General features: G+C 37.3%; 2 protein-coding genes across 2 annotated transcripts; one reads left to right on the top strand and one right to left on the bottom strand.

Moving 5' to 3' along the window:
- Window positions 1-239: 239 nt before the first annotated feature.
- LOC119425371 (1-phosphatidylinositol phosphodiesterase-like) lies at window positions 240-3302 on the bottom strand. Its single transcript, XM_037692892.1, has 4 exons — window positions 3284-3302; window positions 2410-2496; window positions 640-1210; window positions 240-506 (listed from the first exon to the last, which is right to left on the bottom strand). The coding sequence occupies exons 2-4, from the start codon at window positions 2445-2447 to the stop codon at window positions 240-242; spliced, it is 876 nt and encodes a 291-aa protein (XP_037548820.1). The 5' UTR covers window positions 2448-2496; window positions 3284-3302.
- A 6763-nt stretch (window positions 3303-10065) lies between these two features.
- On the top strand, window positions 10066-12024 carry rpz2 (rapunzel 2). The gene is made up of 2 exons (XM_037693399.1): window positions 10066-10141; window positions 10989-12024. Exon 2 carries the CDS (start codon window positions 11035-11037, stop codon window positions 11728-11730), a length of 696 nt encoding a protein of 231 aa, XP_037549327.1. The 5' UTR covers window positions 10066-10141; window positions 10989-11034; the 3' UTR covers window positions 11731-12024.
- Window positions 12025-13624: the final 1600 nt, after the last annotated feature.

Raw genomic sequence — 13624 nt, 5'->3', positions numbered from 1 at the left:
AAGGGCCAAATTTAGATACTTAGCAGAAGAATTGTCTAAGGTGTACCCCGTCTCTCACACATTGACTGCTAGAGATTGACAACAGCTCGCCTACGATCTGGGGAAAACAAATAGATGGATGGACATACCTGTACTGTTTGAAATGTTAAATCTGAGTTACAGCAAGTCAAACATCTGTAGTTTGGTCACATTTATCAACAAAGATGTTTTAAATAATGTATTCAGCAATAATGACCATTTTAGTTGAAGTCAATGATCATTTGGACAATAGGAGCAGCAGGGAAGTCCATGCATATGATTCCTAAGCGGTGGTTCAGGTCCGTCTTGGCCTGCAGGTAGTCATACAGCTGTGGGTTGATGCGCAGTGCGACGGCTCTGGGGTGTGCGAACACACCGGCTCCGCTGCTGTAGGTAAGAAAAATCTGCTCCAGGTTTCCTGCAGGTGCAGCCTCGAGGTGTTCGTAGACACTTTGCCATTTCTTTTCTAAATATAGGAGTGTGGGCACCTACAACACACACACAAAAAAAGAGAGAAAATTTACTGAAACTTTCCCAAATAATTTGTTAATTTTGACGGTTTAATATTTTGGTGTAAAATATAAATAAAATTTTATGACAAAAAAAAAAAGTTTCTCATACTTTCCAATCATCAGCTATGTCTAAAGAATCATAGCGCATCCCCAAGTCTGGCCCAATAAAGTTCTGCAGAATGATGAGTTTCCCTCGGGCCTCGCCCATGGTAGGCACCAGTCGGCTGTGCCACAGCAGGTCCCAGTAAGCGTAGCGATGGATGTAGTCTACCACAGCACTGTAGATGTTATTAGACTCACTGAACTCTTCTTTGACACGCATCAGCACCGTCTCAGTTGGGTATTCATGCAGGAAGTCCACCAGAGCCTCTAAAACGTGGCCAAAGTGTCCTCGCTGGTAGGACACTCCGTGGTGGAGGGTGAGGTTTCCGTTGATGTAACGCAAACGGATGTCTAGGAAACGAATGCCAGCACGGAGTTGGGAGGCCAGGCTCCACGTCTGACACTCAGCATACACCCCGCCATACAGGGCCATGGTGTTGTGGGTTCCTGGCACGGTGACTTCAGACAGAGGCCTATCATCAGGGATGTTGGCCATCCAGAAAGGGTTGAGGAACTCTGGGTTGGGTGTGTCATCATAATCAGGTCTTTGAATTGCACCAGAGCTAACGCCAATGACTCTAAAAACAGCAAAAAAATTTAATGCACAGTCAGTTACTGTTGAAGCAATGAACGAGTACTTGAATCACAGCATTAGAATGGAAGCATGAGGCTTTTTATTTGTACACAAATAAGTGTAAGAAGACTTGTAAAACAATACTTTCTTCTTAACAAACTTGAGCCTATCAGATGTCTCAAAAGGGAAGAAACAAGGCTCTGAAACATTGTTTTAAGTTAGTTTTACTGAACTCAACTGTGGATTCAGTCCAGTGATAAAAGGAAACATTTTCCATAATGGAAGCTGAGATTGTGGAAATCTGATGGGTACCGGTTCAGCTAGCTTAACTGGTTTGCAATGCCAGCGGTAAGTTAGGGTTCATTTCCAGACTTTTATGAGGCTAACAATTGGCATCTGTTCCATTTACAAACTATGGATAGCATTTCTCAGAATGGGAGATAAGGATTTCCAATTTTGGATAACATTTATGCGTTTGGCAGGTAATTTTGAGGAAGCCAAGATTAATGTACCATATCAGTTTACATATATTATTAGTGTTTAGCATATATCTTAGATCCTTGTGTACTGTTTCTTTTTATACTTTTTACTTTTGCTATTTTGGGGTGAAACTGGGACCTTGGGTACACAATTTCATTCCACCTCATGTACCACATGTGACACGAATAACCAATAACCTTGAATTACGACTAAGGGGTGCAATGGCAGGACAGCTGCTTTGTGGGACCAGAAAGTCACAGGTTCAATTCCCCGCCATGCCCACATGTTGCAGTGTCTTTGAGCAAGACACCTAATCCTAACTTCTCCCGCCACTTGTGTGTAGTTCGTGTGTTATAGGTCTCATATATCTCTACAATTAGGCTCTAGTCTTCAGTCCGAAAGGTACACTGACCTCTCAGGGTTGGGTGTAAGCGTAGTAGAAGTAGAAGAGATTAAGTTTTCTGGGTTGTGTTGATGATGGATGATCAAAGAAAGTGGGAGATTGATGTTGATGAAGGGGTTAAAATATACAAATGACGTATTGAACTTTAAGTTTTTGTACAGCTGCATTGCAGTACATTGTGCTGCACTTTTTGCAGATATTTTTAAATATCTATGCATCTTAATTAATGGTATTGTTTACTAAAAATTATTTGCCATTTACAGTTTAGGCTTATAGTTACTTATAGCTTGTTTTCCGAGTCAAGTTTTGAATGCACTCACCCCAGCAGGACCATCAGCTCTGGTACCAACTTGTACATTTTTACTTGACCTAGTATGATGTATGTCCTTATGTACAATGTTTTAGTCCTGAAAACAAATGCACACAGGAAGCAAATAAAAAAAGCAAAATAAATAAATAACTTGATGTAATGAAAGAAAATGGACATTTAGATGCTGTTTTACAGTATGAATTCAATAGACAGAAAGAGATCTAATAATAAACCTCCATAAAGGTGGTCTGTAATATGAGCCGAAATCAGGCTGTAAATGTTACTTTTGAGCAGTACTATAAACATTAATCCTAAACTGTTGTCTTGACCCATATGCTCCAGATTCCAGGTGTCAAATTAAAGCTTGTGTTAAAAATATAAATTTCTCACATAGCAACTCTACAGGGTGCATAAAATACATGAAAATAATACTGATTTTTCTCCTTTATTCATTTAATCTTATTTAGCCAGGCATATCATTTAGTTCTTATTTACATTCTTGCCCTGGCATATAGCAAAGTATTTTGAGGAATTTAGGTAAAAGGTGAGAAAGATATCTAAAGTTAAAAGACAATTTTCTAAAAAAAAAACAACAAAAAAACCCCACTAGATTTAGTTCAATTCAGAAGCTTAAAAAACAAATGTTCAGCTAATGTTCAGTTTATTCTAAAGTGTAAATCACATTTGCTTTATGAAAGTATTGCATTTGTCAGAATAAAAAATAAATAGTGAATGCAATTTGGCTTGGTTCTGACCTGAGGTCAGGCTCGGCATGGTTCCAATGGACCAATTCAATAGAAGACCTAAACCCTTCTAATCCCAAAAAGTGAAGCACATAACTGCAGTGCTGAGTCAAACCTGCTGCTGTTTACTCCAGTTCATACCTGAAAGAAACCAGGCTGTTTGTCCTCAGTCCAGTTCAGGTGCCAGTGAACGATGGGCAGACAGGAGTTGAGACAAAATGAGAGCTGAAGGGTTAACCAGGATTTTTTTTTGTGGGAAAAAGAACACAGATGAGCAGCTGAGCTGAGTGTAGGTGGGAGCGCAGTCGTGGTACAAATGCCAGGGGGTGGGGATGAGAGCGGTACTCACAAATCCTGTGTTAAAGCATTTATTCAATACCATATCGATGACTGCGTTGAAACGAAACAGTCTCTTAACAGAAATTGCAATATAACGCTCCAGCTTGGGTTAAAAAAAAAAAAAAAGGCAAAAGTTTGGTAAAAAATCAAAAAGAAAAACAATTATAACTCACGTTTACCTAAAAAGGTACAGTAGATACACACATCTGCCAGGGCTGACTGTTTTCTCACAGTCTTTCTTATCATTTTGCAGAAAATTATTGATAAGGTCTGCAAACAAACAAAAATAGGAATTTGAAATTAGATAACTTTGTGCAATATTAGACAGGGAATACAGTTAAGTCTACAAAATGTTGACTGTGAAAAAAACAAAACAATTTAAAACAAACTTTATGCTTTTGTTTGACTTTAACATTAACTTATATATGTGTAAAGAAACTGGTTGTAGTTGCAGCTTCTAAACCTCAAACATAAAACGTAACGTAGTGTTAGACGTCACTCTTTATCGGTTCACAAAACTGACAAAAGCATTTCACAAAATAACTCATTCCAGTAGAACTGCATCCCATAAAATGCAGTGAACAAAATGAGTAGATACAGGACGGAAGAGTTTGTGTTCAGGTGTGTGTGACGACTGGAAAAGTTAGTAGGTGTTTTCCTACTTCATATCACTGTCCATAAAGTCAAAGATTACGCATCAAACTTGTCCAGTTAGATCATATTTGTTTGTTGCTGCTACAGAAATACCAGAATGAGAATAAATTCTTATATATTAAATATTTAGGACTGAATGAATTTAGCTAAAACCCAGAAAAACCACTAAGAAATACCAATACATTTAAAATGTTCAATTAAATTCAGTTTATTTATATAGCGCCAAGTCACAACAGAAGTCATCTCAGGGCACTGAACAGAAACATTCATATACAGTATATGCATTTGTAACTACTCATTTTAAGAAATGAGGTCAATTTGGCCTCCAGTAGTCTAAGCCTATGGCAGCATAACAAGCCAACCCCAACTATAGGGTTTATTAAAAATGAAAGTATTACATATAATCTTAAAATTGGACAATGTGTCATCCTTATGGACAGAAATTGGAAGTTGGTTCCACAAGAGAGGAGCCTGATAACTGAAAGATCTTCACTAAGCAGAACAGAGAAGCATGCTTCTGCATCCAACACTGTACTCTGCTGGTGAAATCAGCACATTGTACAGTAACGATGCTCGGCATCCTGGGGAAAGTTCACTCTGGTGTTGAAGGCGAGGCGTCGACTCAAACCGTGGATTTGGGAGCAGCAGTGTGGCTTTTGTTGCAGTGGAGCAACAAACCAGATTTGCATACTTGTAGAGTTGCTTGCTAAGGAGACGAGGAGCCTGAGTGTCTGGTTCATGTTTGTAGATCTGGAGACAGCTTACATTTTCCCCATTGCATTATGTTATTTATTTATTTATTTGCATTATGTACTAAAAGAATGCAAAAGAGGACTTGATTGTTAACTAATAATACTAATTTCTACTAATAATGACTAACTTTAATAACCACTTATTTGTCAGGGCAGTGCCCTTTATTATTTTTATTATTATTTAACCTTTGTCTTGTTCATTTAAAGCCCACTCTGAGTATAAGATGAGCATAACTTTACTAACACACCACACTTTAACTCAACATCTGTAAAATAGTTTGCTAGAATCGCTTTGCTCTGGCGGCCATCTTGAATTGGTTCACTCCAGAAGTTATAGATGTACCTCCACTAATTACTTTCTGACATGTTTATTGAGTACTCAATGAGTACAGTACAGATAAGTAAACACACACAAATGCATAGAGTCACAGTAAAAACATTATTGTGGGCTATAAAAATAAAGCATAGCTTATATGTTTACTCTGACATGACTACAATTTTGTGTGCTATTTTTGTTTGAAAAATGAAAACTGGATCTTTAAAACATACCTGTCATTTAAATTTTTTAAAACAGGTATGCACACAGACTTGAACATCTGTATAATTGTCACCTCAGTACTCGTTATGTTGTCCTTACATTTATGTTAACTAAGAAGTTGTGTATCTGGTTCACCTAATCTCAGTGTATTAAGCCACAGGAAGACATAACAAAGATAAAATAAAGTATTTAAGACCAGTTTTGCAGCCTTTGGTTATGCAACTGGAGGAAGTCCTTTCGTTCAGTCAGTACAGATTGAATCATGAATCATTTGGTCACTTTATGGAGTTGGAAGGGAGGCTCCGACCAACAGTCAAACCTTGGATTCAGGAAACTGAGGCTTTTGTCTGGGTTGTGGTGGAATAATAAATCATATTTCGCTGATTTTATTAGTTATCCAAACGACTGATACCCCAGGGTCCAGTCCAGGAAGCAGAGTTGTAGTCGTACACACCTCTCTGTTAAACCCCTAACCCCCATTAAAACTGTGTCAGCTCCCATGGTCTAAATTAATAAAACTAAAAATAAGCTACAGGAAAAATAAATTACAAAATTCCAAATAAAAATGTGACTACTTTACAAGAATAAAAATCTATTAGATGTGAACTACTGAACATGATTCTGTCTCATGTATAAATATCTACACATCTCAAATAATGTGTTTAACATTTGGAAAACCAGTCAAATGTGCAATGTTATTTTATTTTTTCAACATTTCTCTCTCAGTTTTACAGTTTTTCTAGCTGTTTCCAAACATCCATCCATCCATCCATCCATCCATCCATCCATCCATCCATTATCTTTACCCGCTTCTTCCTTTCTGGGTCGCAGGGGTCACTGGTGCCCATGTTCACTGGACAGGTCTCCAGTCCATCACAGGGATACATATAGAGACAAACAACCATTCACTCTCTCACTCACAACAATTTAGAGTTTCAGCTTGGCCTAACATGCATGTTTTTGGTCTGTGGAAAACCAGAGTACACAGAGAAAAGCCATGCATGCACAGAGAGAACATGCAAACTCCATCTAGAAAGGTCCCCAACAAGGATTCGATCCAGTGACCTCTTCACTGTGAGGCAACAGCTCTACCAACTGATCCACCGTGCCACCTAAAAAAATCTTCTGTTGATCCAAAATGCCGCTGCCAGAGTTCTGATGAGAGTTAGAAGGGGAATTTATCCAGTTTTAGCTTCTCTCTACTGACGCCTTGTCAAATTCAGAATATAATTTAAAATCCTACACTTCTAATAAAGCTCCCAACAAGTAAATTCCATCTTGTATTAAAAATCTTATTGTTCCTTATTTTTCAAACAAAACACTTTGCTCTCAAAATGCAGGTTTACATGTGGTTTCTAGAGTTTCTAAAAGTAGAACGGGAGGCAGCGCTTTCAGTTACCTGGCTCCTTTGTTGTGAAACCAACTTCCAGTTTCTGTCTGTGAGGCTGACACTCTGTCAACTTTTACAATTAGGCTTAAGAATTTAATTTTTGATAAATCCTTAGGATTGGCTTGGGTTTCTTAACCTTTCCCAGTTATGCTTATAAGCTTAAACTGCAGGAAGACAAACGGACCACATTTCCTCACTTTGCTGTTGTCTTTACTAGTTCTGCTGTCCATGTTTTTGTTTGTCTTTCTTCTATAGGAACTACACCTGGACCAGCCATTTTGTATTGCTCTGTCTACCATCTGTCCTCTCTAACGTTAGCGAGTCGAGGCAGAGGGCAGCCCATCCTAAGCCCGGTTCAGCTGGAGGTTTCTTCTCGTTACAAAGGAGCTGTTCCTTTCCACTGTCGCCAATGTGCTGCTCAGGATGGGAGATTGCAACAAGATTCATCACCATCCGCTGGCTTCCATAAACAGGTAACTTTTACTAATTGAATATTTTAATTGTTTGCAAACGTTTTTGTACAATGCCCTGAGAAGACTTTGTTGGAAATTAGCACTCAAAATAAACTGAATCAAAAACTAAATAGAAATAAGTGAAATAAAAACGTTCACCCTTGCAGAGTTGCTAAGGAAGTCACAGGAGTTTGAATGTCTAGTTCATTTGTTTAATGATTTTTTTTTTGCATTATTTAATAAAAGTGAAAAGGGACTTGATTAATATTAAAACCAATAATGTCTCACTTTAAGAACCACTTCTGATAAGAGCATTTGTTAAAGCAGAGGCTGTTTATGAATCAAACACACTTGAACAAAAGCTTCCAAGAATATCTGTTCTTAAGACATGCATTTGTTTTTCCTCAATCAAGTGTGATGCCTTTCATTAAATTACCTAAATGACTGTATTTTTTAAATCTGAGAATTTAATCAGTCATGTCTCTGACTTATGCACAACTCTCAGCTGCTAACATCACACTTTAACTCAATTTCTGTAAAATAGACCGAGGTAGAGACATTTTTGTATTTGATAAGATCCAACAATGTTCAGTCAGGTTATCTGGATGGTTTCTTTTTTTGCTGAGACGTTTCGTCCTTCATCCAAAGGACTTCATCAATCTTTATCAAATTCTTCCAATTTGATAAGATCGCTTTGTTCTGGCAGTCCAGAATTAATTAGTTCTAGATGTACATTCAATAATTACTTTATGAAAGTCATTTTGCTAATTTATGAGTAAATTTGCTAACAGTAGACAAACAGACACACGCACAAAGATTCACATAAACATAAACACAATGGGCGATAAAAATTAATTCAATTTAGTTCAGTTGATTTATAAAGTGCCAAGTCACAACAGAAGTTATCTCAGGGCACTGAACAAAAACATAAATTATAAATGCCATTTAGTAAAGTTTTCTAAGGAAGGAAGGAAGCCAGTAGACGTGCTGAGTCTTCACTTCGTCGCAGTCTCCCATTCTGAGCAAGCACAAAGGCAACAGTGGAAAGGAAAAACTCCCTCATAATAAGAAGTAACCTCCAGCAGAACCAGGCTAAGGATAAGCAGTCATCTTCTTTGTCCAGCTGGAAATTCATAAATTCAACAAATCCAACAAATCCAACAAATGAAGCATGACTTATGCGTTTACTCTGACATTAGTACTTTTTTGTGTGTGCTGGGAATAAACACATTTTGACTGTTCTGAAAAACAGATGGTATCTTTTTAATGTTTTGTGAAAAGTCAAAAACTTCAAAGGCAATGTACTCACTGATTTTTAAGTGGCACAAATAAATGCTATTTATTTTGTCATTAGTATGTTGTACTTTTATTTATGTTAATTTATAATTTGCATATATGTTTACACATTTTTCAATGTATGAAGCTACAAGAAGATGTAACAAAGAATGAAGATAATATCTAAGACCTGTTTTGCAGCCTGTTTTCTAAAGTCTAGTCACGCATCTGGAGGAAATCCTCTCTTCCAATCAGAACAGGGCAGGAGTCACTTCCTGGTGTTCAATGCATTATTTGGTATGGGTGGGCGGTCCTTGGCTCACATTTAAAATATTGGAAAGCAAAGCCAGGCAGCAAAAATAGATGGATGATTTGAAACAGCGTTATCTTCAGTGAGTAAATAGGAATCTAACTTCTAATCTGAAGATTATTTATTATGTGTGTGTGAAATCTGTGACTGTTTGAAGCAAAAAGAGACTTATGCATTTATGAGCAGCTGGAAATTAAGATTGCTGTGTCGGAATATAAAAATCTAAATTTTAGAATATTAGAAAAACAACAGATACAAACATTAATTGGGATTGCTCAATAAAAAAAAATCTTCCCCAAGTGCATCTCTTGTTCAGCAGATTAACAAAATACTTTACTAAATAGTAGTTTTCGTAAGGGCATATGTTTAGAGTTACATTTCTGTATTGCGCGCTGCTAGATTAGCGCTACTTCTTGTTGTGCCATGCTTTCTAAATTTGTTACTGAATCAAGTGTGCTTATGTAGGTAAAATTAGATGTTTAAAAACCCTTTAAAATACACCAGAATGCAGGAAATGGCATCTACTTTATTTAAATTTTTCTGGGGGAGGACGCCCAGATGCCCCCACCACTGTGCCCCCCCCCCCCCCATATACACACACACACACACTTTACAATTGTTTCTAACACCAATGTCCACTGCATTGTGCAAGACAAGAGCCATTGTCAGTAATGGGGGCTAAGCACCCCTAAAGGGCAGATTCTAGAATCGCCCCTGCACTAAATAATTACTTTAACAAAGTCAATTAGCTAAAATATGAAATATTTTGTTGTACAGACAAGCACAGACACACACAGAGTCATATTATCATGGGCGATAAAAAATGAAGCATGATTTATTATGACACTACTACATTTTTGTATTGTAAACAAACAAACACATCTACGTCTCGTTCTGACATAATATGTCATCTTTACCACACAACTGTGACAAGTGTAAATATTCACAGGCGTGTTTTCAAGTGGCACTTAAACAACTGAATGGTAATTATTTCCACATTACTCTGTATGTGGTCCATTAATTTATGTTAACTAAGAATGTGTGTATATGTTCCACTTATTATCAGCGTGTGAAGGTGTAACAAAGACAATTTTTAGGAATACAGTAGTGCTGCAGCCTGTGGCCAGGAAGTCCTCTCATCCAATCAGAACAGGGCAAGAGTCACTTCCTGGTGTTCACTGCCTTATTTGGTAAGGATGGGCGGTCCTTGGCTGGCTTTCATTTAAAATGGTGGAAAGAAAAGCCAGGCAGGAGAAATAGACGGAGCAATCTAAACAGTTTTACCTTGGGTGAGTACATTTGAGCCACTTTGTTGTTTAACATTTCTAATCTGATGGTTGTTTAATCTCTGTGTGTGAAATCTGGGACTGATTGGAACAAGAGAGACTGTCTGATTCCTTTATGAGCCGCCTGAATTCAAGGAAGCTGACCAAAATCAAAACACGTCTTGAGTTTTACATTAAAATGGCACATGAAACAGCTGTCAAAGGTTGTATTTGATGCTAAATACATTATTATTCAGCGATCCATTATGTGATTCTTTTAGATCCATTCAGTTTGACTGGTGTTATTATAAATAAAGACACACCTACTGTTGTTCCTGAGGAATTTTTCCAGCAGGACAAGATTGAGAGGCATGAATAATGCCACAGCTATGAGAAAGATGCACTATGATTTAATTTCACTCTATGGTTCCAGAAATGTGTATTTGATTGCTTTGTATTCAATCAGAAAATAAAACCAATAAACATATTAGTTTGCACTGCTAATAAAAAGCTTTTGTCCTATATGTAAAACTTAATGAGTTTTGTTTAAGGAAGTTTATCTAGGGCTACAATTCCATTATTGCGTTGCTCCTTAACCTCAGACATTTTATGGTCTTTCTTTCTTTTTGTTTGTTTGTTTCTCTTTTTTTAACATAAATCTCTAAAAAAAAAAACCAATATGAATAATTAAAATATTGTTACTTGCATCCCTTGAAAGTGGAAGTTTCCTTTTTGATTAAATTACAGAATGCGGTGTACAAAAATCAACCTGACTTGTGTATTTGCTGCGATAATTCACAAGTTTTGTTTCGAGGGTCTTGTAAAATATTTAGTTTAAAATGTTGCTATTTTTATTTTTACATCTATGCAGCCTTCAGCATCATTCCGTGTGGAGGAAAAAATAAAAAGCTGCCGATATGGATGATAAAAAAGAAATGAAGGAAGTTGCTGTCAAAGTGTTGGGCTATCTGGAGAAGGTGACCTCCTTTGCCTCCTCGATCGACCCCATGTTTGGTATCGTCTCCTCCGTGGTTGGTGCTGTTCGACAAGGCTTGGACGATAAAGATGGCCAAGATCCATCTTTGGACAAAGACTTTGAGGAGATCAACAGCAAGTTGAAGGAGATCTCTGAAAAAAATCAAGAACTCTTGAAGCAGATTCGCGTCACTGAGGTGAATGAAAATTTAAAAAAGTATGAGGAGCGCATCAAGCACCAGTACGATGCTTTCATTGAGATGGTAGAAAAGGTAAAGAAACACCAGACCAAAGCTAAGCAATTCATGGCTGACTTTGAAAAGATTTATGAGGGAGACCACTCTGAGGAGAGCCTGCTAGTGTTCTACAATAACGTGACGGGGAACAGAAACTTGGTGTTCGGCCGGCCTGTGCTGGAGGTGTACATGGATGATTGCAATCGCAACCATGAAAAAATGAAGCAGTACTGCCTTCACTTTGCAAACCTCTTCCAAAAAGGCCTCGTGGCGCTGATGGGCTACACAGCTGTTACAGAAGACGATGAAGAAGAGATTCGGGAGAAGTGGTACCCAAGGGTGCAGGAGATCCAGGAGAAGTTCGATGATGTGCTGAAAGCGTGTCAAAATGAATCCTCCTGAACACAGACCCACAAAGAAAGCATGTTGTCTGGGTTTGACGCCAGCAACACAAAAGTGTCTATAAAGCAGAAAAAAAGAGTGAAAAGACAAATTATGTAATATTTAAAATCTATACACAAAACCAAAGCCATGTTATATGTGTACACTTAAGATGCAGCTGGTCTTTTATTTTCAATATAGTTATTGTACTGACTGTATTTGTTATGCACAAAACGACCTGTCATTTTGTGTCGCATCTCAATAAATGCTGAAGTTTTATACATTGTGTTTAATAAAATGAATTACCGTAATTACTTTGGGTTAAGTACAGCTCGCATTTGTGCAACTTGTTCAGGGCCGCACGCTTCAGAACTGCTCAACGCTTTTTAAGATGATTTGATGTACAAATTATGAGACATAGCATTTTTTTTATTAGCTGATTAAAACTATCTTACTCTGAAATGAATTTGTGAAGTTTTTTTGTTTTTTTTTGAGGCTGCTCCTTCAAAAAATATTTTCACATAAAGTTGATAAAACCAACATTGTTCATTTATACTGCACCACCTGGTGGTGGATGGGTTAAATGCAGAGACTAATTTCGCCATTGTATGGAAACATACAGTGCTGACATTGTGATGACATTATTATTATTATTATTATTATTATACAGCACTGAAAAACATCTCTTGATTTTGACGTCATTTGTTGAATAACATACATCTGAAAACATTTTCAAAATACTAATAGAAACAAATGAGACTTGGACTCGTTTCTATCTATAGATTTGTCTGGACAGAACTGAAAAATTTTAGTAGCGACTTCCCTATTTACTGGTTGCCTAGCAACTGTGCTGAGCTAAGTTGAGCGGTAGCTAGCTAGCTAATTTTAAGGCAAGCCCTTGTAACATATAATCAAATAAGAATCCTTTCTCGTTCGTTTTATTTTTCTTTTTTTTCTTTTAAGCTATCGGTAAAAAAATTATTTCTAGTGCGAATGACAAACTGACTAGTCCATAACTATTAATATGCTTAGTTCGTCTTTAAATCTTTTATTTTATCCTGCTGCACTGCTTCCACCTCACCACTAGATGTCACTCTTTGTCAAGTGCCGCCGCAGTAATGCGATTCTTCTGTTTATGTCAACCCTGCCCTGAGTTAAAAAAAAAAAAGGGCCTTCTTCAACCCCCCCAAGACATCGCACTGAAAGGAAACTCGAAGCCGCTTCCTGGCTTTGCACTGTTTATTAATTTTAGTAAGAGCTACCGGAAGGACGGCAGAAGTTACGTCTGACTCGTTTTCGTAACAGTCACGTCGCATTCGGTGAGTTTCAGCTGCTTGTCGAGCGGAAAAGCGGGGGGCGATGAGTGTAGCATCCCGGCTATGAAAATGCCGACAAATTAAAAAAGGCAGACTTTATTTAATGTTTACAAGAGAATATATAGGCATATGATTAATCCAGCAGCATATTTTCAGGTGTGACATACACATTGCGTTTTCCAATTTATGTAAAAAGAGTTTAAAGTCTGATTTCCGGGGCGTGATCTTCCTTTGAACTCCGTTTCTGAACTGTTATAAAAGTGAATGTTTGCTGTGTTTTGCTTTAAAACATGTATTGCAGCTCAAACGTGAAGAAAACCCGAACTATCATGAAGCACATTAAATTTATTAAATGTACTTGTGTATATTTTGACACCACCTAAGTTAAAAGTTTAGTAAGTGTTGTCTCACAGGTGCAATATTAATTAGTAAAGTTTTGAATATTAATTGCCTTTTATTAAATACGTTTTCACAATAAATACTGGAGTGGATGTATTTAAAATGAAATGTGTAAAACGGCACAAATAGTTTTTATACATTACTGTGTAGAAGTTTTAAGGTGGCCTTAATTTCATTATATTTTGCTTTCTTTCTCACAA

This window comes from Nematolebias whitei, chromosome 19, assembly GCF_014905685.2.
Source record: "Nematolebias whitei isolate Nwh7 chromosome 19, NemWhi1, whole genome shotgun sequence".
NCBI classification, from domain to species: domain Eukaryota; kingdom Metazoa; phylum Chordata; class Actinopteri; order Cyprinodontiformes; family Rivulidae; genus Nematolebias; species Nematolebias whitei.
The sequence above is the reverse complement of the archived record's forward strand: the minus strand, read 5'-3'. Positions and strand labels throughout refer to the sequence as shown.